The 25,882-nt window shown below is 37.0% G+C and overlaps 1 protein-coding gene across 1 annotated transcript in view; it reads right to left on the bottom strand.

The window, feature by feature from the left end:
* AFAP1L1 (actin filament associated protein 1 like 1) overlaps nucleotides 1–25,732 on the bottom strand; it is a 158,560-nt gene extending 132,828 nt beyond the window's left edge. Inside the window, exon 1 of the mRNA XM_053717107.1 lies at nucleotides 25,352–25,732. Within this exon, the coding sequence (XP_053573082.1) occupies nucleotides 25,352–25,367 (16 nt within the window). The 5' untranslated portion in view covers nucleotides 25,368–25,732. The remainder of the gene's footprint in view (nucleotides 1–25,351) is intronic.
* Between the last annotated feature and the right edge of the window lie 150 nt (nucleotides 25,733–25,882).

Raw genomic sequence — 25,882 nt, forward strand, 5'->3', positions numbered from 1 at the left:
ATCAAGTAAATATCTCGCCATTCACACTTAAACAAAAGTGTTTGCTCTTCTAATCCATTCGAAGACAGAGACCCAGGAGTATCTGCAGAGCTGGATAGTTTATTTTCATCATAAATAGCGTGAATCTAATACTTCCCCTCTGGTGAAACAGACACTAACATGGAGACAACTAGACTCACACACAAACATCACAGTGAATGCAAAAAAAAAGTAAACCCACAAGAGGATCTGACACAATACTACTAGAGGAAAGACGTCCACTGGAAATAGTGTTCCTTATTTTAGCAAAAAGGAGTAATCAGGATATTTGTTACCAAAGGAAGTAACAGAGGAAAAACACTGAGGGGTTTCAAGATAAAGGATTCAGTATAACTCTATATCTGTCATTTGATTAACTATTTACAATGTGCATGCAATTATTAAAAAGAAATAAATTAGTGTTTGATCTAAAATGGTATTAGCAAGAATATGCCAAGGGAGAAGTGGTTGGATGGATTTAAAATCAATTAGACTCTGTTTGATTGAATAAACAAATAGGATAACTGTTTCTGTTTGCATTTGAAACAAGTGTAGTAAAGCTTATAAGAAAATAAACTCAAAACAAAGCAGATTTTGAAAACTATTAATAGGGACAGTCAACACCAAAATTGTTACTGTTTTAAAAAAAATAGATAGCGCCTTTTCTACCCATTCCCCAGCTTTGCACAACCAACATTGTTATATTAATATACTTTATAACATTTAAACTTCTAAATTTCTACCTGTTTCTAATGCACTACAGGCAGCCTCTTTTCACATGCTTTTTTATTTGCGTTTCACAACCAGGGAGTGCTAGTTCATGTGAGCCATATAGATGGCATTATGCTCACGCCTGTTAGTTGTGAACAACACTGCACTAATTGGCTAAAATGCAAGTCAATAGATAATAAATAAAATGTTGTGATAAGGGGGCTGTCAGAAGAGGCTTAATCACAGAGGTAAAACGTATATTAATATAACCATGTTGACTACAAAACTGGGGAATGGGTAATAAAGGGATTATCTATCTTTTTAACTAATAACAATTTTGGAGTTGACTGTCCCTTTAAAGCTTTCTACAGAATTCTTAGGTTGGTATATTTGTGTAGACCAGTAAGACAAACCAACTGGTGACCAGCAATACATACAGTACTTTATACAACGTAAATAAAATGGATATTACCCAAGCAGCTGTGGGTAAAGCCCAATATAAGATCATAAATCCCCTCAGAGTGCATGTGCATCATTGAGTCACCGCCTCAAACATATATACAATGCACTGTAGTTCCCCCATCTTCACTATCTTTTTTGCCTCTGCCTTGGGGGTTCAAGGAGGGCGAAGCCCCCCTAGTAAACCTCCTTCCCCAAGGATCACTTGGGGTGGATGCCAGAGCACAAGTGGGGCACCCCCTTCAACCCCCAGGTAGAGGCAAAAAAATAATGTAAATGGGGGAATTACAGTACATCAGGCTTTACCCATAGCCGATTGGGTAATGTCCGTTTTACCCAGGTAATCCTATATACATGCTCCGAACAGCAATTTCTATTTGCCACAGGTAGTGCATTCCTTTCAAAGATCTACTTCTTTTTAAAGATTAGAGTGAACAGAAGTCTAGTGGCAGCTGCTGAGGAATGTTACCTTGATTAAAGGGACAGTCAACACCAGAATTTTTGTTGTTTAAAAAGATAGATAATCCCTTTATTACCCATTCCCCAGTTTTTTGCAAAACCAACACTGTTATATTAATACACTTTTTACTTCTGTGACTAACTTGTATCTAAGCATCTTCTGACCGCCCCTAATCACATGACTTTTAGCTATTTTGCATATAGTTGCATTTTAGCCAATTAGTGCAGTGTCTGCCACTAGCCACGGGCGTGATCACAATGCTATCTATATGGCCTACATGAGCTTGCTCTCCCCTGCTGTGAAAAGTAAATAAAATAGAGGCGGCCTTCAAGGGCTTAGAAATTATCATATGTGCCTCCCTAGGTTTAGCTTTCAACTAGAATACCAAGAGAACAAAGCAAAATTGTTGATAAAAGTAAATTTGAAAGTTGTTTAAATTACATGCCCTATTTGAAAAATGAAAGTTTTTTTTGGACTTGACTGTCCCTTTAAACTATAGGAGGTTGACTGTTCATACATTTTACAATTGTTCTAATGAAAAACAGACTGATAAGGTGTCAAGACAATATCAAAGGATTTCAGATGTAATACTATACTATAGGCCTTCCTTATGTATTTCATTATTTTCAGCTGAACATGATCTTTTCTGGAAATTACTCTCACTGTTTAGGTGTCATTTGGAACATGAGATATATCATTCATGTGCTACAGTTTGCATCAATATTGACATCAAACATGTTTTTTTTTTTTATACATTTTTCCTAAAATTGGCATTATGGCCCAGCAAGTATATTCTCTTATAGAGAATTCTGCTTATTTCCGGTATAAGAAATAACTTATTTCCTGTCATTTCAAGAAACAATACCCAAGTTATAAGTAATGCTTTAAAGAGACCCTTCAAATGAAAGAATGAAAAGGTTCTAAACAGATGGAAATCATGTGAAACAAACGTCTACATTGAATTTTACATACGAGTTTGAGTTTTATAAAAGGGAGCATTTAGGATTAAAAAAAAAGAACTAATTTGCTAAACGTCTTGTAGAAATAGTTTTTAGGCATACAATTATAATAAAATCCATTTAAAAATGACAAAGAAACAATTATCTATTCCCTTTTTAGTTTAGATTAAGATATTGAAGAACAATTACACACTGTGGCTTAAAGGGACACTGAACCCAATTTTTTTGATTCCGATAGAGCATGAAATTCTAAGCAACTTTCTAATTTAAATCAAGCAGTAAACCAGGTAGGACTCGAGGCACTTTAATTCAAATCAAAAAGAAGAAGTTTATTTGGAAACTTTAAAAATCGTAGATTAACAGAGCATGACAGCTCCCAGACAAACGTGTCTAACTTTCTAATTTACTCTTGGGCTCCAATTTATCAAAGGTCTTGCGGACCTGATCCGACACTGCGGATCAGGTCCGCAAGAAATCACTAAATGCGGAGAGCAATACGCTCTCCGCATTTAACATTGCACCAGCATCTCACAAGAGCTGCTGGTGCAACTCCGCCCCCTGCTGACTCGCGGCTAATAGGCCGCCAGTAGGGAGGTGTCAATCAACCCGATCGTATTCGATCGGGTTGATTTCCTGCGATTCCTGTCCGCCTGCTCAGAGCAGGCGGACAGGGTTATGGAGCAGCGGTCTTTAGACCGCTGCTTCATAAGTTGTGTTTCTGGCGAGTCTGAAGACTCGCCAGAAACACGGCCCTTCAAGCTCTGTACGGAGCTTGATAAATGGGCCTGCTATTATCAAATTTTCTTCATTCTCTTGGTATCTTTATTTGAAATGCAAGAATGTAAGTTTAGATGCCGGCCCATTTTTGGTGAACAACCTGGGATGTCCTTGCTGATTGGTGGATAAATTCATCCACCAATAAAAAAGTGCTGTCAAGAGTTCTGAACCCCCCAAAAAAGCTTAGATGCCTTCTTTTTGAAATAAAGATAGCAAGAGAACAAGGAAAAATTGATAATAGGAGTAAATTAGAAAATTGCTTAAAATTGCCTGCTCTATTTGAATCACGAAAGAAAAAAAATTGGGTTCAGTGTTCCTTTAAAGTAACAGCTCTACCCTTGCTAAAAGAACATATTTATTGTCTTATGCAGCACTGAATTTGATAGATTATCAAAAAGCAAATGTAAACAAATAGATGGATAATGTATTATAATGGGGATTGCTCTAATATAGAATTATTCTTTAATTACAAATCCCATTTACTATATATGTAAACCCCTCGCAAGAGGTTAAACAGATCAAGTCACACAACTAGATGAAATGCATTGCCTCTCCTGAGAAGTGAAAGGCATACATGCATTTTTACATCTCCCAGAGAATTTCCAGGTTAGGCAGTAAATGGCATTTGTGTGGAGTGACCAAGGCTGGATTGGCCTATCAGGACACCAGGAGATTTTGTGGTGGGCTGCTGCAGCTGGGTCTGACCAGGACCGTCTTTAACACAGGGCAAAAGGGGCAGTTGCCCTGGGCCCAGTCTCTGTTGAGGGGCCCAAGAGTCCTAAAAAAAAAAACAACAAAAAAAACACTTTTTTTTTTTTTTTTTTTTTTTTTTTTATGGTTCATACCAGACTGCTGATGTGACATGGGGAACACACATATTCAGTCCTAATACTGTCACAGTCAAAAGTACTATGCTTATATTTTTTTTAAAAACTGTGCCAGACCGTGCCGGTGTCATGTGACATGCCAAGCTAGTGCCATGTGCTGTTTTAGATGTGCACTGTGCAGCACTGAATGCAAAGCCCTAACTCGGCATCCAGCCATTTCCCACTGCATCAGAAAAGGTCCTACTGGGGTTACCACTGTTACCAGGTAACTGCTCTGGTGGTAGGGATTGTTTATGGGTAGGGATGACTGTAGGCGCATGCAGCAGAAAGCTGGAGCGGCAGGCACATGAGGATTTGAGCATCTGTGCAGCTGCATACACTGCTCTCTTCAGTCTTGAGGCTGTGTGACTCATCTCACACTGTATCCATGCAGCCTTGGACAGACAGCATCCAGTCTACTCGTCCCCTTAGCCCTGCTCTTTCTGCTGTGGCCCTAAGATCAACTAACTGAAGTTTGTTAGGGGAATAGTGCTTTGTAGAAAGAAAAGTGGGAAGAATAAGTGAGTGCACACACGCCCCTCCCCATGCAGCATTGTCTAGTTCAGGGTGAGAGGGAACTTGTTCCTAGCAAAGAAGCGACATGTGCTGGTGTGGCTGATGTATAGCGTCATGCTGATACTTCACACATTAATGTAAGGTTTATTTTTATAGTTTTTATTTTCTCTCTGTCTCAGATTTTACAGCTTCCCATAGTAGTTCTGCTGTTCCAGTCAGTAAACTTATATTTGTCTGCACCTCCATGCTTCCTCCTTTACCTTGCTTTGATCCTGTTGGCTGCCCTAAATCTCTTTAACCAGCTAACCTCACACCAGAATCACATTCAAAAGAATATTAAATGAATCCATAGTGGAGGAATTTATATATTTATTTACTTATTAGTACTGCTTAGGTCCAATTTCACATATTGCATTTTTTTTTTTAAATGATTAGCCCAGCAGTGGATGATCCACCGCTGGGCTAATAATAATAAAAAAAAATTGATTTAGTTGTTTTTTGGGATGTTGGGGTGGAGAGCAAAATTGCATGGGGTGGGGGGGGGGGCAAGAAAATTTTTGCCCAGGGTCCAATCAATATTAAAGACGGCCCTGGGTCTGACCAACTACAATTTAAGGTGTTAGTGCTGCTGGTGAGGTGATGTATCTATATCACCTCTCTTCTCCTCTGAGGTATACATATTAAAGACACAAAGTATTTCCTTGTAAGTTGTTTTTCTATACCTTGTACCATTTTAGTAGCCCTCACTTAGACAGAGTGACATATTGTTTTGGGGGAAGGAGTATTCCAGTAATCCCTGCAAAAGAAATGAGGGGTGTGCATTCTGCTGGCCCAACAGAAAATATGGCTGGTCTTCAGATTTTTCCAGGGCGGCTTTTTATTTCCAGTCCAGCCCTGGGAGTGACCAATGGTGTTTTAAATGCAGAACCACACGGGGGGGTAGTTGATGTGTCATAGGTGAGGTTGTGGCATGTTGTGGATGAGCCCAGTCGGCATATATCAGGCTGAACTGGGATAGTTGCTAAAAAACAGGACATTTGCCCTGGCCAGAGACACTATAGGTAGGAAACTGGCAGATCTCCCAAACTGTGACAATCCCACAGTATCCAGGAGAGTCATTAAGCCAGTCAGGTGTGACATACTTACAGTACATATCCACCATTTACCATCTGTGTACTGCTTAGAAGCATGGGAGCACATCTAGTGCATGACTTTAGCTATGTATATGACCCCATTGCAAGGATTAAAGGGATCTAAAACACAACATTTTTTCTGTTATGATTCAGATAGGGCACACACTTTTAAACAACTTTCCAATTTATTTCCATTATTAAAATATGCTTCATTATCTGGGTATCTAGTGTTGAAGAAAGAGCAATGCAATACCGGAATATCTGAACACATTAGATGAAACACTGATAAGGGGCAACTCCCAATCAGCAGCTAGCTCCAAGCAGTGCATGCTGCTCCTTTGACTACCTAGGTATGCTTAAAAAAAGGATACCAAGTGAATGAAGCAAATTAGATAACAGAAGTAAATTGAAATACTGTTTAAAATGTTATTCTTCATCTAAATCATGAAATAACATTTTTGGGGTTTCTATCTCTTGAAACACACAGTGAAAACAACAAAATAAAAACTAATGTAAAAGATTTTTTTTTATATTTTTTGGTTTCAAAGCAGTAATTTAAATAGATTGTTTAGAAGTGTTTTTTTCTGATTGTCTCTAAATTCTAAAATGAGTTTTGCTTACAATGTGAAAGCTGCTTACACATATCCATATATTGGTACTTAAAGGGACATGAAACTTAATATTTTTTTTTCTCATGATTCTGATACAATTTTCAACAACTTTCCAATTAACTGATATTAGCAAATTTGAACTATTCTCTTTATATCATTTGTTGAAGGAGCAACAAAGCACTACTTGGAGCTGGGTGAACATATCAAGTTAGTCAATGGAAAGAGGCATATATCTGCAGCCACCAAGAGTGCAATCTTGCTGAGCCTACATAGGTATGCTTTTCAACAAATGATAAAAAACTTTTCAACAAAGGATACCAAGAGAATTAAAGAGAATCAAACTAATTATGTAATAGAAATAAATTGGAAAGTTGTTTAAAATTGTATTCTCTATCTGAATCATAAAGGTTTAATTTTGACGTTACTGTCATTTTAACCTAACCTTGTAATCATAGCATTTTTTTTATATTTGTTGCCAAGAAAATACTTGTTTAAAATACATAGGAAGTAAATATTTCCTAAATTGAATAGACTCAAAATAGATGTAAATGGTATGTGTCCAGCATGTGTGTCTTCTTGTTTACTGACAAATGACTCTTAGAAAAGAGATAAACAGACAGACAAATCTAGGAAGAGCTAAACATACAGCACATACGCTTTATGTAGCTTGGCTCATAGCCTTCACCTGCAACTAGAGGGAAATGCTCTCTCCAGAGGAAGGAAACGCAGTGATGTCATTGACTGTGTACTGGTGACTGTGAGTGGCACCCAGGGGAGAGAAAGAGTAAGAAGTGGAATATGATGATCTGATTGGGAAAACAGACCTGCTACTTTATAGCTACAAGAGGCTGATACACAGAGCAGAGCCATACCCCCCTAGATTAAGAGCACATTCAACTAAAAAAATGTAATGTATTTTTCAGGGTCCAGATCCTACAACATAATCATTGCACAAGCTTATTTATATCTGTCTCTGACTGGCCACAGCACAGGGGATAAGAAAAAGTTTTTTCAAGAGTTGTATCCCCCGACTGCAAAGCAATGCAAACTTTACTAAAATGACAGTTTAAGTGCTTTTCGAACATGTATTTAATATGCAGATGTCTGAAATGCACTGAATAAATACACATACTGTTCATATATAAAATAGAATGGCTTATAACAAACACAAAAGAGTCAAAGGCTACACTAATGCGCAGAAGAAATATTATTGACTCATTGGCTGTCAAGAACATAACATAGTAACATAGTAACATAGTAGATAAGGTTGAAAAAAGACTGAAGTCCATCGAGTTCAACCTATACAAATCTAAAATACTTACAAAAAGCTCCAGTTAAGCTTAAATAACCCCATTAAAATGTGACCCATTTAATACTAGCAATCATATCCATGAATTTTGTTTATATACAGAAATGTATCCAGACTATTTTTAAATGTATCTATGGTATTGGCATTCACTACCTCCTTTGGTAATGAGTTCCACAATTTTATTGCTCTTACAGTGAAAAAACGTTTCCGTTGCAGGAGATTAAATCTCCTTTCCTCCAACCTTAAATTATGACCTCTTGTCAGAACCAATTTTCTTGGAATAAAAAGAGCTTCTGCCATCTCTGTATATGGGCCTTGAATATATTTATATAAAGTAATCATGTCACCTCTCAAGCGCCTTTTTTCTAAAGAGAACAGACCCAGTTTGGCTAGCCTCTCCTCATAGGTTAATTTCTCCAATCCCCTTATTAGCTTTGTGGCCCTTCTCTGAACTTTTTCTAGTTCTGCAATATCTTTTTTAGCAATCGGTCCCCAGAACTGCACTCCAAACTCAAGGTGAGGTCTTACCAGGGCTTTATATAATGACAGAATTATGCTTTCCTCCCTTGAATCAATGCCTCTTTTAATACATGCTAGTATCTTATTAGCCTTTGAAGCCGCTGCCCTGCATTGTGCACTCATCTTTAGCTTGTTATCTATTACTACTCCCAAATCCCTTTCCTCCTGTGTTTGGCTAAGTCTTGTCCCATTTAAAAAATACATAGCCTGCTTATTTTTACTTCCAAAATGTAGAACCTTACATTTTTCCGTATTAAATCTCATTTTCCATTCACTTGCCCATAGTTCTAATTTTAACAAATCCCTTTGCAAAGAGAGTTCATCCTGCTCTGACCCAATGACCTTACTTAACTTAGTATCATCTGCAAAAATAGAGATGTCGCTATTTAATCCTTGCTCCAAGTCATTTATAAAAATATTAAAAAGAACAGGGCCCAGTACTGATCCCTGGGGGACGCCACTGATTACCTTTGTCCAATCTGAGTATGATCCATTTACTGCTACTCGTTGCTCCCTATCTTTTATCCAGTTATTTATCCATGAGCTAACATTTTCAGCTATTCCCAGTCCCTTAATTTTGTGCATTAATCTCTCATGTGGCACTGTATCAAATGCCTTTGCAAAATCTAAGTATATCACATCAACTGATTCCCCTTTATCTATATTTTTACTTACTTCCTCGTAGAATCTAATTAGATTAGTTTGACATGATCTATTTTTCCTAAAGCCATGCTGATTAGAACTCATAATCTTGTTTACACGAATATGCTCATCAATATAATCCCTTATAATCCCTTCAAATATCTTCCCCACTATTGATGTCAGACTAACTGGTCTATAGCTTCCTGGATCATCCCTGCTTCCCTTTTTGAAGAGTGGCACCACATCAGCTTTACGCCAATCCTGGGGTACCATGCCTGAGGATAATGAGTCTTGAAAAATTAAGAGTAAAGGTTTGTCTATAACAGTGCTAAGTTCACTTAACACCCTTGGGTGTATTCCATCTGGGCCTGGAGTTTTATTTACCTTAATATTTTTTAGTTTTTTCCTGATATCCTCTAAACAAAACCCAGTTAGTGGTATGGACTGGCATGTTCTATTCTGTTCCAAAGTATCATTCAATGGTTCCTCTCTTGTGTATACTGAAGAAAAAAACTGGTTTAGTACCTCAGCCTTCTCCCTGTCATTATTTATCATGCTACCCTCCACACATTTTAATGTACCTATATTATCCTTCTTAGACTTTTTGCTATTTATGTACTTAAAGAACCTTTTAGGGTTAGACTTAGAATCCTTGGCAATTAATTTTTCATTTTCAATTTTGGCTAATTTGATTGCTTTTTTGCATGCTTTGTTACATTCCTTATAAATATTGTATGCTGAGTCTGTACTATTTTCTTTTAATAATTTAAATGCCCTACGTTTTTTCCTAATTTCTTTTAACACATTTTTATTTAGCCATAACGGCTTAGTTTTTTTATTTTTATTTTTATAACCATATGGTATGTATTGATATGTATATTTATTTAACAAATTTTTAAATATTATCCATTTATCCTCTGTATTTTTATTAGAAAATACATTGTCCCAATTTATATTATTTAATGATTTCCTTAAATCGTTGAATTTTGCTTTCTTGAAATTAAAAGTCTTAGTTAAACCTTTAAAACACTGCATATGAAAAGAGATTTCAAATGTGACCATGTTATGATCACTGTTACCCAAATGTTCTTTAACTTCTATGTTTGATATTATATCTGTATTGTTTGATAGCACTAAATCCAATATAGCTTTACTCCTAGTTGGCTCCTCTATTAATTGTGACAAGAAGTTATCCCTGAGAACATTTAAAAATCTATCCCCCTTAGCTGAATTACTAGTTTCATTGGCCCAGTTTATATCAGGGTAGTTAAAATCTCCCATAATTACAGCACTGTTATTAGCAGCCTTACCTATTTGGATAAGTAGTTGAGTTTCCTCCGGGTCACTAATGTTGGGAGGCTTGTAGCATGTTCCTAGTAATATTTTTTTAGGATTTTTCCCCCCACTCTTTATTTCAACCCACAGGGTCTCTACATTGTCACTTGTATCATAAATATCTTCCCTTATTGTAGGTTTAAGGTCAGGTTTAATATACATGCAGATTCCTCCACCCCTTTTATTATTCCTGTCCCTCCTAAATAATGTATACCCCTCTAAGTTAACTGCCCAGTCATGTGAATCATCCCACCAAGTTTCAGTTATACTGATAACATCATAGTCCTCTTCTGCAACTAAGAGCGTCAGCTCCCCCATTTTACCTGTCATGCTTCTTGCATTTGTTGTCATACATTTAATTTTCATGTGCTTTCTGCTGCTACTTGGTGTACTTTCCTCTATACTTTCTAATGTGACATTTCTTAAGTCATCCCTTCCTTGAGATATTAAGGGAGTGAAACACACTTTATCATATTGTCTAGCAGCTTTCTCTGTCCCAAAGTATGTTTTTAATGGTAGCCAAAATATTATATTATATCTTATCTTCTTTCTTTTTTCTTTTAAAATAAATCCTTATAGTTTACAAATGTTTTAATATTAATCTACAGCAAATTAAGATGATCAGCTTTTCTCATTATGTGTACTTTAGTAACCAGCCCTTTAAATAATACACAGTCAATTTCTCAGGAAAACATTGTGGCATGATTCATTAAATATTGCACCTGCTGGTAGTTTAAAACCAATGTATTGTTTATTTTAATAAAATCAATGGTCAATGGGGAATTCCCCAAAAAAGTTATCTTCTGAATACTCAGAACAATACATCACTTTTATAAGGAAATGTTCTTGTAGCATACAATAGCATTTTAAAACCTTAGAAAAATGTTCCAAGTTTTTTATATTTTTTCCTTCATTATATAAAAAAGAGCAAATGAGTGTAGATAAACATTATCTGGAGTACCATAATTAGTGCCAAAGTCTCATAGTATTTGATCAATATTCCAAGGTGGTGAAAACATTAAGAGAACCATATCCACGCCCCTCTGTATTGAAAAGCTGTAATAGAATCAGCTTTAAATAAAATGAAAAGTGTAAAGTTGCAGCCACTTCTCACGGTTCTACTGCACAAGCAGTAATGTTCAGCAGAAAAGTCTTAGATATTCTATACACCTATATAAACCACCACATCACTAGAGGTCACACAGGGCAGAAGATGAGATACTTTGTACTAATAAAAGTTATTGCCGTAACAATTTGACAGTGTAGACACATCAGGATCTATTATCCATGAAATTGCTCTAAAATGTTGAGTTTGGATCCCACTTTCATCTTCAGGGCTTCTATATATAGAAGAATTTAGCTGATCTGTCATCAAGATGAAAGACAACTCAGAAGTTTCCTCATTTTTCTTTGAAATCCCCATAGTCTGAAAATATCCTCATTCACATAAAAACTTGCAATATAATGTATAGAGACTGTAACATGTATGGGGTGGAAACCCTGAAGCATGGATGGCTCTTTAGTTTACCATCATGCTTTTCATTGTAACTATCCATTTAAAGTTGGACAGGATTCACTGAGATTAAATACCCAACAGTTGCTTAATCCAGTGATATTTTTAGAAGCCACTGCTCTATGTTCATACATATATTTATCAGATATCTACACAGCTGTGACTCCAAACATAGAATGCATATGAGTAATTTGAAGTAGGGGAATGCTTAAGTCCATAATGACTATATTAAAACTAGTGCACTCCACAGACAGACCTCTAAAGAAATATATTAACCTCTGCAAGACCAGACATGTTAAACTAACAGTTTATAAAATGTCTGTCTCAGATTATTTCAAGTTTAATATGAAGCTGCCCTTCAAATTTCCCCAAAAGAAGCAAATAAAAATATTTTTCAAATAATAGCTCAAATTCTATTTTTTTTCTGGATTTCTATAGAACTTCATTTGTTTTATCTAGAACTCTGGCTAATATTATCTACCACAGTCTTATTGAATTCAGCACAATTACTAAGAAGAATTAATTATTATCATAATAGACAAGACACCTATCACTAATACTTTGTAGGACACATCAGGGTCTATACGTGATGATGACTCTAAGAACATACAGTGACAATCTGACTGAAGTTTAGAGAATCTAAGTCAACTATTTATTTTCTTTTTAATGATTGTACCAATTAGCTCCATAAATAGTGCTACCTATTTTAGGATTTATAACAAGCATGCAATTATAAAAATACTATCCTATCACTTTTTTAATCATATTAAGAGGCAGTCACATAAACTTGAATGTCAATAACAATATTCAGACAAACCCTGTTGTTAAATAGCATTATAATGCATTCTATGGAAAACCTCAGTAATGCATGTTTTATGATTTACTTTGCCCATAATGTAACTGTTAAAACAGTGTTTTCCCCCACTTCCCCTTAAAGGGACACTGAACCCACATTTTTTTCCTTTCATTATTCAGATAGAGCATGCAATTTTAAGAAACTTTCTAATTTACTACTATTATCAATTTTTCTTCATTCTCTTGCTATCTTTATTTGAAAAGCAAGAAATGTAAGTTTAGAAGCCGGCCCATTTTTGGTTCACAACCTGGGTTGTCCTTGCTGATTGGACAGCACCAATAAACAAGTGATGCCCAGGGTCTGAACCAAAAATCGTCTGGCTCCTTAGCTTAGATGCCTTATTTTTCAAATAAAGATAGCAAGAGAACGAAGAAAATTTGATAATAGGAGTAAATTAGAAAGTTGTTTAAAATTGCATGCTCTATCTGAATCATGAAAGAAAAAAAATAATTGGGTTTAGTGTCCCTTTAAAGACATGGCATGCATTTTGCAAGATCTTGAACTCTGACCCTGGCAACTTTCTTTTTGACTTTTTTTAATGCTTAGCACCATGTGCATGGTCCTGATCTGATGTTCAATAAAAATAGCAAAACCGCATTTAAATGACTTTAGCATACATTTAATACTCTAGATTCTAACTGTGCAAAGAGATTGAGGAGATATAAAAAGCATAGTATAGGGAAACATCAGGTGCCTATCATAAAGTCATGTATTAACTAATGTGTTACATTAACTATTTTATTAACTGTAGCTACTAGTATATGGGAGGGGCAGGTTGGTATTCAGCTCAGTAGGCAAATCTTCTCCTTATACAGCCAAAGAACATTAGTGTAAACACTGGCAAACTGCTAAACATCAACCACAAGCTGGGACATTTACCCAGCAGTACCTGAGGGAGAGCCATAGATCAATAAATGTACTATTGTGGATTTAGCCTGCAGAGATGTTACAGTACAAAGAGGCCCAGAAACCCCCTCCTAATCCTAGTACAGGAAACCCTGCCACCTTGAACAACCACTCTCTGTGCTGCATATACATTACAAAATATATCATATATTGTGCCAATTTATTACCATTAAAGGGACAGTCTACACCTTAGTCATCTTAAAGTCTTACTTTAGATTAAGCTGTAAATATCTTCCTGCACCCCTTTCTATATCATGCAGGAGTAGCAGTAAAAATGTTTTTTTAAATTACTATCGTTTCTGGTCGCTTTGAAATGGCTGCAAAACTCTGGTTACACCGCGATCTGGGCTGCATTAAAGGCTTCACTATTTACAAAAGACTCACTAATTGGATTCAACAGACTGTCAATGATATTCAGCAGTGTGCATAGATGCAGCCCAGATTGTGATGTCATCAGTGGGCGGAGCTTGGCAGCCATTTCAAAGTGACCAGAAACAATAGTCATTTTAAATGATATTTTTTACTGTTACTGCTGCATGATATAGGAAGGAGGTGCAGAATGATACTTGCAGCTTAATCTACATTAAGACTTTAAGATGACTAAGTTGTAGACCTGACTGTCCCTTTAAAGGCCCATGTTGGTCTATATTGAAATATACATGATTACATTTAAACTTCGAATAGGACAATTTTTTCTTAATACACTGGTATTAGCAATATTGCTTCTAGTAAAGCTGCTGCTATTTCAGTGATAGCTTTTCCTCTATAGATATGCTTTGTGTACCCAGATCAAAATGCCACACTTTCTCAGATTGCCAGCAGTGGGTTCTAACAAACTGGCAAAGACTCTTCACCAACACATTACAGCTCTCTGCTGGCTGTCAGAGCATGCTCAGACTTCAATGCAAGTTTACAGAACATATGTAAATTTGCTCCACATGCAGATGGATTGCATGATGAACTGGCAGTCGAGAGGTTAAAGGGACATTCTAACACAAAAATGACACGCTCTTGTGCTTTGCAGCATATCATTTTTATATTACAGACACTAGCTAGCTATGGGGTCGATCACACTGCAGTCATTAATACCCCTAAAAAGCAAAACTGTTACCTCCCAAAAACAACACAAAAGCATTATCTGTGTCAATTATATCCTGATCTGGGAATCCATAAACCAAATATGCACACGATCTTTGACAAAGAAAATGTTGAACTGGTAGGTTTAGCAAGTTCTTCACAGGCTAAAGGGTCTGTATGTTTAGTGATCCCTTTTAATAGTGTCTAGTAACGCTAATAGGTGGCATGTGTACAATTAACGTGTTGTGCTCCAAAACTATACAGATATGTGTGAATGTCTCTCGAAGGGAATTAAACAGGGGGCTTTATCAGAATAGAGGGAATGTGCTTTGCTGTGTTATTGATTTCACTATTGTTGATTAATGTAAAAGTGCTTATTATTATTTTTTTAGCTTTATCTGATCATGACGTTGCTTCCTAACATTATTCAATATTGTGGGGGTAATGTAAGTACACTTTGCTCATGCGCAAAACAAGTGTTACATTATAAAACGTTTTGTGATACCCAAAAATAATTATGGGGTCATTTTTTCACCAAATCAATAATGAAAGAAAGTGCTGTTTTTCATATATATTTGTCCCCAGATGTAAACTGTACCCAAAAAACATACCACCAGTTTAGGGGGAATATATAACTCTGTGGTTATCTAGATGAATTGGGAATGGCTAAATGAGCAGGACAGAGCCTCCCCCAGTTCCCCCAACAACCACCAGGGTCTTCAGTGACTTCAAATATTACTAATGATAATGATTAGGGTTGCCAGCTGTCCTGGACAATCTGTAGGTGACTCAGCACGATGGTCAGTGGGGTCACAAGATGCCCCTCACCAAAGCTCTACCTTAGACCCAGGGCCGTCTTTAATACTGACTGGACCCTGGGCAAACATTTTCTAGGGCCCCCCCCCCCCCCATGCAATTTCGCTCTCTACCCCAACATCCCAAAAAACAGCTAAATCAATTTATTTTATATATTTTTTTAAATTATAAGCCCAGCAGTGGATCATCCACTACTGGGCTAATCATTAAAAAAAAATTGCAATATGTTAAACTGGACCTAAGCAGTACTGATAAGTAAATAAATATATAAATCCCTCCACTCTGGATTAATTTAATATGCTTTTGAATGTGATTGTGGTGTGAGCTTAGCTGGTTAAAGAGATTTAGGGCAGCCAACAGGAGCAAAGCAAGGTAAAGACTGAGGCGGAAACATAGAGGTGCAGACAGATATAAGTTTACTGACTGGAACAGTAGAACAACTATGGGAAGCTGTAAAATCTTAAACAGAGAGAAATAAAAACTATAAAAATAAACCTTACCTTAATGTGTGAAGTATCAGCATGACACTATACATCAGCCACAGCAGCACATGTCACTACTTTACTAGGAACAAGTTCCCTCTCATCCTGCACTAGACAATGCTGCATGGGGGAGGGGCATGTGTACACACGTATTCTTCACACTGACACCTTTCTACAAAGCACTGTTTTCCTAACAAACTTCAGTTAGTTGATCTTAGAGCCACAGCAGAAAGAGCAGGGCTAAGGGGACCAGCAGACTGGATGCTGTTTGCCCAAGGCTGCATGGATACAGTGTGAGATGAGTCACACAGCCTCAAGACTGAAGAGAGCGGTGTGTGCAGCTGCACAAATGCTCAAATCCTCACGTGCCTGCCACTCCAGCTTTCTGCTGCATGTGCCTATAGTGAGCGCTACCCAGAAACAATCCCCACCACCAGAGCAGTTACCTGGTAACAGTGGTAACCCCAGCAGAACCTTTTCTGATGCAGTTGGATTGACTGGATGCCTAGTTAGGGCTTAGCATCCAGTGCTGCACAGTGCACATCTAAAACAGCACATGGCACTAGCTTGACATTGGCACGGTCTGGCACAGTTTCTCACAAATAAATATAAGCAGAGAACTTTTGACTGTGACAATATTAGGACTCCCAAAAACAACACTGTTGGATCAGGTCCGACAGACATTGATAACTAGAGGCCATAGACTTTACAAAACTGGACATTTAAATGTCCAGTATTTTTGTAAAGATTTTACTGGATAGTCTGCTAAAATACTGGACTGTCCAGGAAAATTCTGGACACCTGGCAACCCCATGATATGTCTATTTAATAGGAATATAAAATGTTCTTTACATACCTCTTGTTTTCATATATAAATTGTGTTTGTCAAACATCAGCTAGAGACCAAAAAGCAAATTTGAAAAATTTTAAATGCTGCAAACTGCCTATATAAACGATTTCCCCACCAGCATTTTGATTAAAACTTATATTACAGAATGTCCTTTTTGCTCTCTTTATGGCGTGTGGGCAAGCATGAAATATGAGAGGCTGAAGTACAGTCTGCTGAATACAGAATTCATACCCTGCAGCTTTCTACACAATGTTTGTGATTGTTTTATCTCTAATTGGCCATTGCAAAGGTGATAAGACAGACAGCAATTTAATACAAATGTTTCTAATTTAAAAACCAAGTTCCCAGTTCTTTTATAAACATCTAAGGAGCACACCTGAAATCTTTCAGTACCAGTGAAATAAAATTTGAAAATATTATTAATGACCCTTAGAGTGATGGCAAATCCTAGCATTTTTGAAATGCTAGGGTTACCAGTGCATGTACACATGCGCGAAACGCGTCAGAAGGAGCTTACCTTGTGTATCATGTTTAAGCCTGCTCCTGAATAAACCACTTTTGGATCTACTGAGAGACTCTGCACCTCTTTTTTCCTCATCGCATACTTACCAGTGCTAAAATAAAGGCATCTTTCAGTCATGAAGTATAGAATACTTCATGCTGAAAGTTCTTGTATTTGCTTGCAGCGTAGGCCTCCCACGGCAGAACACTATATATAAATGAGGTGATGTTAGCCAATAGCGTGCTAGCCATACAGCATAATGCCAACTGGGCAGGACGGCTTTTGGCTAAGAGGTGGAAATGTCACCTCAATGATAAAATAGCATTCTGCCATGGGCGGCCTGAGGTACTCAGCATGGCATACACTGCAGACAAATAAAGGAACTTTCCGCATTAAGTATTTTATACTTCATGACTGAAAGTCCACTTTATTTGTAGCACTGGTAAATCCCAGTGTTTCAAAAACATAAGGGAATATCATCACTTTATGTTTCATAATCACACACACAGAAAAATATTTAAATTTGGTAAAGAAAATAAATGTTGACTATTATAAAAACCAAAACTACATGTTAAATGCAGTTATTCAGTGCATGGAAGACTTTCACTCGATCCTCAGCTTTTGTAAATTGTCTGCTGATCCTGCTATATTTTAGAAGTGTTTATTGTTTGTCAACAAGGGCAAGGTAAGATTTGCCTGACCCAATGCTAGGTGTCTTGGAATACAGCTACCCTGCAGAGCTGCCTTATAAATCTATTGTAGCTGCTGTTCCTGTAACAGCCCTTCCTTTCTCTTGTAGTATGTACAAGGGGTGAGGGGATATCAGGTGCACCTTCAAGGTCAGAGATTTCTGATCAGAAGTTTCCTGTTCGGGCAGCATCCTGTGCTAGAGCCAAGACTTGCTTAGGGAGGGGGAGACAGAGCAGGAAGGGAGGAAATGCTCCTATCCTGTAGAATCAAAACCCAGGGTGGAGGTGGAGGTGGAGGTGGGAAGGGTGGGAATATTCCAGCTCCCTGACATGAACTAGCAGGATGATCACCATAGATCATCTGTTTGTTATGGTATGAACAAGTGCAGAAGATAAAATGCAGTAGTCATTTGAAAGAGCCCACAGTTGAATATAACCAAAACATGTCAAACAATAAAATACTGTATCTTGTTTAGTTAGTTATCTATATTTCAATAAAAGGTACATACCACACTCTGATGATGTAAATTAAAGGAATATCACAGTCATATAAAATATGTTAGAGCTATAATCCATAGAGGATTTTACACTGTTACGTCACTTTAAAATGGCCACAAAAGGGAAATATGAAACACTTAAAGGACCAGTCAACACAGTAGATTTGCATAATCAACAAATGCAAGATAACAAGACAATGCAATAGCACTTAGCCTGAACTTCAAATGAGTAGTAGATTTTTTTTCTGACAATTTTAAAAGTTATGTCTTTTTCCACTCCCCCTGTACCATGTGACAGCCATTAGCCATTCACAAATGCATACACGTACCATGTGACAGTCATCAGCCATTCACAAATGCATACACACTTATTCTTGCCCATGCTCAGTAGGAGCTGGTGACTCAAAAAGTTTAAATATAAAAAGAATTTGCACATTTAGATAATGGAAGTAAATTGGAAAGTTGTTTAAAATGGCATGCTCTATCTGAATCATGAAAGTTTAATTTTGATTCAGTGTCCCTTTAATAGGTCAAATCTAATAGAAGCGTAATTGGATTCATAAGGCTCTAGGAGGTCGTTAAAAATGCTATATTTCTATAACCATATATAAAGTAACAATAACAAACTGCTTAAAAGACGGTCACTGCTCGGCGGTATGAATTAAAAGTTCACAGTTTAATATTGGGTTTAGTTTAAAAACTCCAATGTAGTAGTAGGGGGGAGTGGGGGGGGGGGGAGAAAAAAAAATAAAAAATTAATGTTGAAAGATGAGATTCTGTTTGAGGTATCTTATTTTGTTTTTTTTTAGGAATATGTATGCTACTAGACATTCAGAACAAGTATGATTCTCTTACTGAAATATACAATTTTCTTTTTACCTAGTTGTATCATCTCATGGTCTTTTCTAAGCTGGTAATATGAGATATGTCAGTGGTAGAAAACCAATTGTGAACAAACATATTGTAATGTTATTTTGTATTGGATACGATTTTCAATAATAAAAATTATTTCAACTAAAATGGGCACAAAAAAAGTTTTAAAAGGACACATTAAAAAATAATAAACAGTGCCTTTAAATTTTTTTCCCTAACTATAACTTTTTACAGCATTTTCATGTAAATTACTTGTCAGCACCAATCTGGTACCTGCGCTTGTTGCCAGTGGGCCACTATTGTTTTAGGGGTGGAGCCATGACAGCAGTGATGGGCCTTTGGTGTGTAATGGACACAGAAAGGTGTGTCATGGGCAGGATTGAAGTGTGTCATAGGTGGAACCAGTCAATTCCTGGAAACTGAAACATTTGCACTGATGAGAAAACTACATACAGGGTAGTGGGCAGAGCTCCCAACCAATGACAATCCCCCAACACTTCACTACACTACAGGACACATATTCACTGCTCTGCAGGCTATAACTCCACACAACCATATTTGGGACTACAACTCCCACAAACTCCTTCTGCCAAATCAATACCCACCATGTCTTGATTTATTTTTTTCAAATAACTGCTTCCACTGAGCATGCTCAAGATATATAAAAACCTTTATACCTCAGCATCCATTGCTAATTGTTTCACAAAAAGGAGACAAAAATAGCCTACTAGAAAATCAAATCTAACTATTAATATGATATTTCATACAGATTTATGCACCAGTTTTTACTATAAGTTCAGCTAATTGATTCCATATCTCTTTAAATTGAAAAGAACAATGTTTACATTTACTTCAAATTTTCAGCATTTCCAGTCACTAAAAGGGACAGTCAAGTCAAAATTAAACTTTCATGATTCAGATAGGGCATGCAATTTTAAACAACTTTCCAATTTACTTTTATCATCAAATTTGCTTTGTTCATTTGGTATTCTTTGTTGAAAGCTAAACCTAGGTAGGCTCATATGCTTATGCTTAAACCTTTGAAGGTCATCTCTTATCTTATGCATTTTGACGGTTTTCACAGCAAGACAGCACTAGTTCATGTATACGATACAGATAACATTGTGCTCACTCCCGTGGAGTTATTTATGAGCCAGCGCTGATTGGCTAAATTGCATGCCTGTCAAAAGAACTGAAATAAGGGGGCAGTATGTAGAGGCTTACTTAGATACAAGGTTATTACAGAGGTAAAATGTGTATTAATATAACAGTGTTGGTTATGAAAAACTGGGGAATGGGTAATACAGGGATTTATCTATCTTTTTAAACAATACAAATTTTGATGTAGACTGTCCCTTGAAGGCATCTACAAAACTACCAAAATATGTGTGGATAGCGCCTCAGTAATGTGTCTGGCTCCTAAATTTCATATACTTTTGTAAACCCCAACAGCAAGATAATGAGTTTAAAGCTAAATTCTACTTCAGACTGGATTAATTTCCTATTTGGAATACTATGCATGCGTTAGAGTTCTCTCTGGCAGCAAAAGAATTTAGGGCCACATTAAATGTAGTTTATATAGTGTAATGTAAATAAATGGAAAGACAAGAGCGATGTTTATTGAGTTATCAAATAAGCACTTGTAAAAGCAGAAATGCAGTATTTACACATCTGTTTAATTACTACAGGACTAAAACTAGCTCTGGGGAAGATTTCAACAGTGACAAACTGAGCTCAATATTTATAACATTGGATGCCATGTGGTTCTGTTGTACCCAACAATGTCCTATTGTACAAAACAAAACTGAGATCAGCATCACTAGCTGACACATTGACAGCTGTTTGAGGATAAAGCTTTTTAAAAAGTGCAAGAAAAAAAGGGGGGGGGGGGGGTTCAAGAGGCCACATGCCCCACAAAGAAACTTAAAACAAATATCCATGCAATATAATTATTCACCTACTGTTTAATAGTAGTGTTCATATTGCACTGTGGATATTTCTTACTATCAATCAGCTACACAGTCTGCACAAATAATTGCAGACTGTACAACTGAACAGGACTAAAGACTTACAAGGTTTGGTAATGCTGTAGTGTTGCAAGCATTGACCCTGATCAAGATTATTATCAAAAATATGGGTACAAACAAAATTTATAAGGAAAAAAACAATGCAGGAAGAAATGTGTAGTATTTGAATAACAATAACAATTGTTAACTTTCTAACAAAAATATATTTTTGTAACTATGTATAATACTATAATGGTGGTCATTAGGCAAAATAATTTGAATAAAGGTAATATTTTTTTAAACAAATGTAACACCATGTTAAATTTATGCATGATATACAAATGTTGCATTCAATATGCTTAAATGTAGCAATCTTTATATTAAAGGTTCACAAAACCAAATTTTTCTTGCATGATTCAGATAAAGCATAACAACTTTCCAATTTACTTCTATTGTCAATTTTGCTTTGTTCTCTTGGTATCGTTTGCTGAAGTAGCAGCACTACTGGGAGCTAGCTGAAAACATTGCTAAGCCAATGACAATAGGTACATTTGTGCAGCCACCAATCAGCAGCTATCGCCCATCTCCTTAGACTACCTAAGTATACTTTAGGACATAGGATTCCAACAGAAGTAAATTGTATGCTCTATCTGAATCATAAACAAAAAGAATTTGGGTTTAGTGTCCCTTTAAATGTTTAGCTAAATTAATGTGGCCAATATTAGTTAGTTGCAGAAATGCACCAAAAGATTCACCTGTCTCTAATCCTCTAAATTGTATGGAGAATGCTCAATAGTTGCTGAAACATTATGGGCTTACGAGAGTAAGCTTTTTGAGCATGTCTGGTTGCGTTTGTAGGGTTTATGTTCTGCCAAACAGATAACAAGAGCACTGAAGTCGCTTTAATCATTCTAGCGTAAATGACGATTCACTCTAGTGATCACGTTTACTTTTAACTTGTAATACCAGCGGTAAGCCAGACGAGTGCAAACCCTCATGATAAACCCCTTATCGCTCTGGTGCAAATGGCCCTATGTTTTCAAATAAACATAGGTACTGCTCAAACATTTCATTATTAAGTCTGCATACTTTATATCACAGAATTCAGCATTTACCTTTAGAAAATGAATAAATATAGTCACACAAACATCATATGGGTACATATGGAGGTTTTTAGCCAAGGTGGTGACATTCAATATACAGTGTGTGGCTACTCTTTCCCAGAGGGAAATGTTGACAAAAACAGTACTGCTATAATAATATCAAGGGCTGATATTTTGAATGAACCACCCATGACATTGCAGTATAAGAAATGTTCCCATTACAAAGGTGAGCAGTGACATTGTGGTTAGGGGTACTGCTAGGTTTAAATCTACACATGGGATTAGGCTGGTGCTAGGGTACGGTCTACAGTTAACATTATGGCAAGTGCTAAGGTTATGGTTACTGCTAGGGTTAGGTCTACAGCTAAAGTTATGGCTAGCTTTATGGATATTTCTAGGATTAGGTCTAAAGCTAAGATTAGGAATAGGGTTATGGCTATGGTTAGGGTTAGGTCTACAGCTAAGGTTAGAGCAAGGTTTATGACTCCGGCTAGGGCTAGGTCTACAGCTAAAGTTAGGACCAGGGTTATGGCTACTGCTAGGGTTAGGACTAGGGCAAGGGTTACTGTGAGGGTAAGGTCTACAGCTAAGTTTAGAGCTAGGGTTAGGGCTAGTTCTAGGGTTAGGGCTACTGCTAGGGCTATACTTAGGCTTAAAGCTAGAGTCAAAGCTTGGGCTGTGGTTATGGTTAGGGCTAAGATTCTGCTAGGGTCAGTCATGTGCATCACCCTATATCTGCTGCATCTCTCTACCAATACCTCCATTAGCTTCGCTTAGCGTCAAGAATAAAATAACAAATTTGATCCTAACATACAAAGCCCTCACTAACACTGCACATTCCTATATTTCTGCCTTTGTCTGTAAATTTTCCTCAACCTGCCCCCTCTACTCTGCCCATCTACTTCTCTCTATATCTTGCATTAGTTCCTCACAATCTCGTCTGCAAGCCTTTTCATGAAATGCACCTATTATATAGCTCTCCTTGCTTTGCTCAGTCAGAGTTGCCTGTAGTCTCCAAAGCTTCAAGCATTTCTTATAAACATATCTGTTCAGGGATGCATAAATGTCTCTGCTGCTTAAGTTCCCTCTCCCTCAAAATCCCAATGTACGTCCTTTAAAATATAAGCTTAGAAGTCCACCTGTTCTGTTGGACTTTTTACATATAGAGATGGTTTACAGCTTACAGTGACTCAAGGGCAGGGCCCAACAATACCCCTATGATTTATGTAGATGTCTGCTGATTTGTGTTCTCCACTACTGTATACATAACTATTGTACAAAGATGTTAAAAGATATTGACATTTATGAAAACAATAGCACATATCTAGCTAAACCATTTAAAATATATATGATGTTTACATATAAGTGCACTAAATGCATAAGTTTGCACCATCCTAACGTATAAGTTGTTAAAATGTGAAAATACAAATTATGTTAAGAAATCTACAGTTTATTTATTGCAAATATTCAGCGTTTCTGTACCACAAGTAGCAGCACATCACTGTAGAAATGGCACATCTATTCAAGGAGCTGTATCTGACAGTGATGTACATACTTATATTGTTACGTGACAGCCTTCTATTATCTTGCAGGCGATAAATACATCCATCTCTCAATAGAGACACAATGAAATGCTTGCAATAAGCTGCTATACAAAATATTGTAGATAGTGAATACACTTTTGTGTGACCCTTTGAGTATAACTCATTCCCTATCAAACTACTGACTCTGTGTGGACCTGTGGCTTTCACTGTGTTAGCAGCCATAGAACTGTTTATTTGTGTTGTCACTTACATACAAATAGATAGGTAAGTGGCTCTTCTGTTTGAAGATGGAAGCAATAGGATACAAACCACATGGTTAGTAATCCAGTCTCAGAGAGTGTAAACAATAATACACAACCTGAATCCTGGATGGACAACTACAAAAATGAAATGAACCTTACAAAAGAATTAGAGAAGAATTTCCAACACTTACTCTGTCATGAAACCCTTTAATGTCCTCAATGTACTGGTTGAAGTCCAGGACCCAACACGTCTCACATAATAATCCCACTATATGCCATGAAATGTGCAACAAAATTTTTTTTAACAATAAGTTTTTCTGCTTTACTGCTTATAGATCAGGTTCCAAAAGGCACAACCTTTCTGATACTATTTTGTTCTGAATTTCCTTATAGCACAAAGCACTTTAGGGAAATACCAATCTAAGAGACAAATACAGATGTTACAGAACTGCAGACTCATTTGGCACTTTGTGCAGCATCATTGCTGATTCATGTCTGGCAGGTAACTTGCATTAAAGCCTAACTTGCTGATAGTCTTTTGTTTGTGTGTGGGGCACCCAGGAAAGACAGGGTTTAGTGGTGGTTATATGAGAAAATAACCATTTATAGGAAGGTTGTCTGGGAACTGGATAATTAAAAAGCAGGAGCAGCTTTCATGAGTCACTCTTAGTAAACAGTGAGTATCCCAGGCAAACTAAAGAAAAAATGCTCAGGTTTAGTTAAGAGTCAGTAACACTGCAATAAATCACTACTGTAAAAAGAAACAGTCAGCCAAATGGTTTAAAGCAAAAATAAATAAGTAAATTAATAAATAAAACAATTAAAATTATAATAAATACATAAATAAACAATGGAAAACGCTAAAACACACATCCATTGTCAGGATAGTATAATATGCATCAGTTTATATTACAAGTCATTATCCTGTAAAAACCTGCAGGGCAGCTCTGCCCTTAGACATAAAGCATAGAACAACCACACAGAAGTCTGGCAGATCATATACAATGTCTTATTGCAGTGCACTAAAATATCATGCTACTAATGCCCTCCTGTACTAATAGAGAATTGTAGGCTGCTTACCTTTGATCTTCTCCATGTCTGTGCTCAGTTTTTCATGCCCAGATGTGCAGCCAGCTCAGGCACTGGGCTCCTTGTGTGATGTCCGCGGTAATTCCAGCTGTGGGTTACTGGCTGTGCTGTACACTGTGTGCTTTATCTGTGTGTTGCTAATTGAGAACTCCCCTGTAGCTCTTTATCTGATTGCTTTGGTTGACAGACCACAGATCCTCTAAGTTCTGCATCTGCACTGTGCAATCTTTACTAATTGCTTTGATCTGATCTGTGCTCTTGGTAAGAGAAAAGGGACCTGAGTGGCTTAGATGAGACACTGATCCCAACACATCCCTACTCTCTGCAGTCGCTGACAAGAAGGCACAAGTTAGCCGTAACTTCCACAGCTTTTCCTGTGTCCTTTGCCTCCTCCTCTGCCCCTTCTTTAGACCACAGGGTCTTAGTGCCTCCCCACCCCCTCAAACTCATAGTCCACACATTGCTGACAAGCCTTTCCAGGGAGGGTCTCTATTTGAGGAGTGTTATGCCTCACCCTTTAGG

Source organism: Bombina bombina, chromosome 6 (assembly GCF_027579735.1).
Source record: "Bombina bombina isolate aBomBom1 chromosome 6, aBomBom1.pri, whole genome shotgun sequence".
In the NCBI taxonomy this organism is placed as follows: Eukaryota; Metazoa; Chordata; class Amphibia; order Anura; family Bombinatoridae; genus Bombina; species Bombina bombina.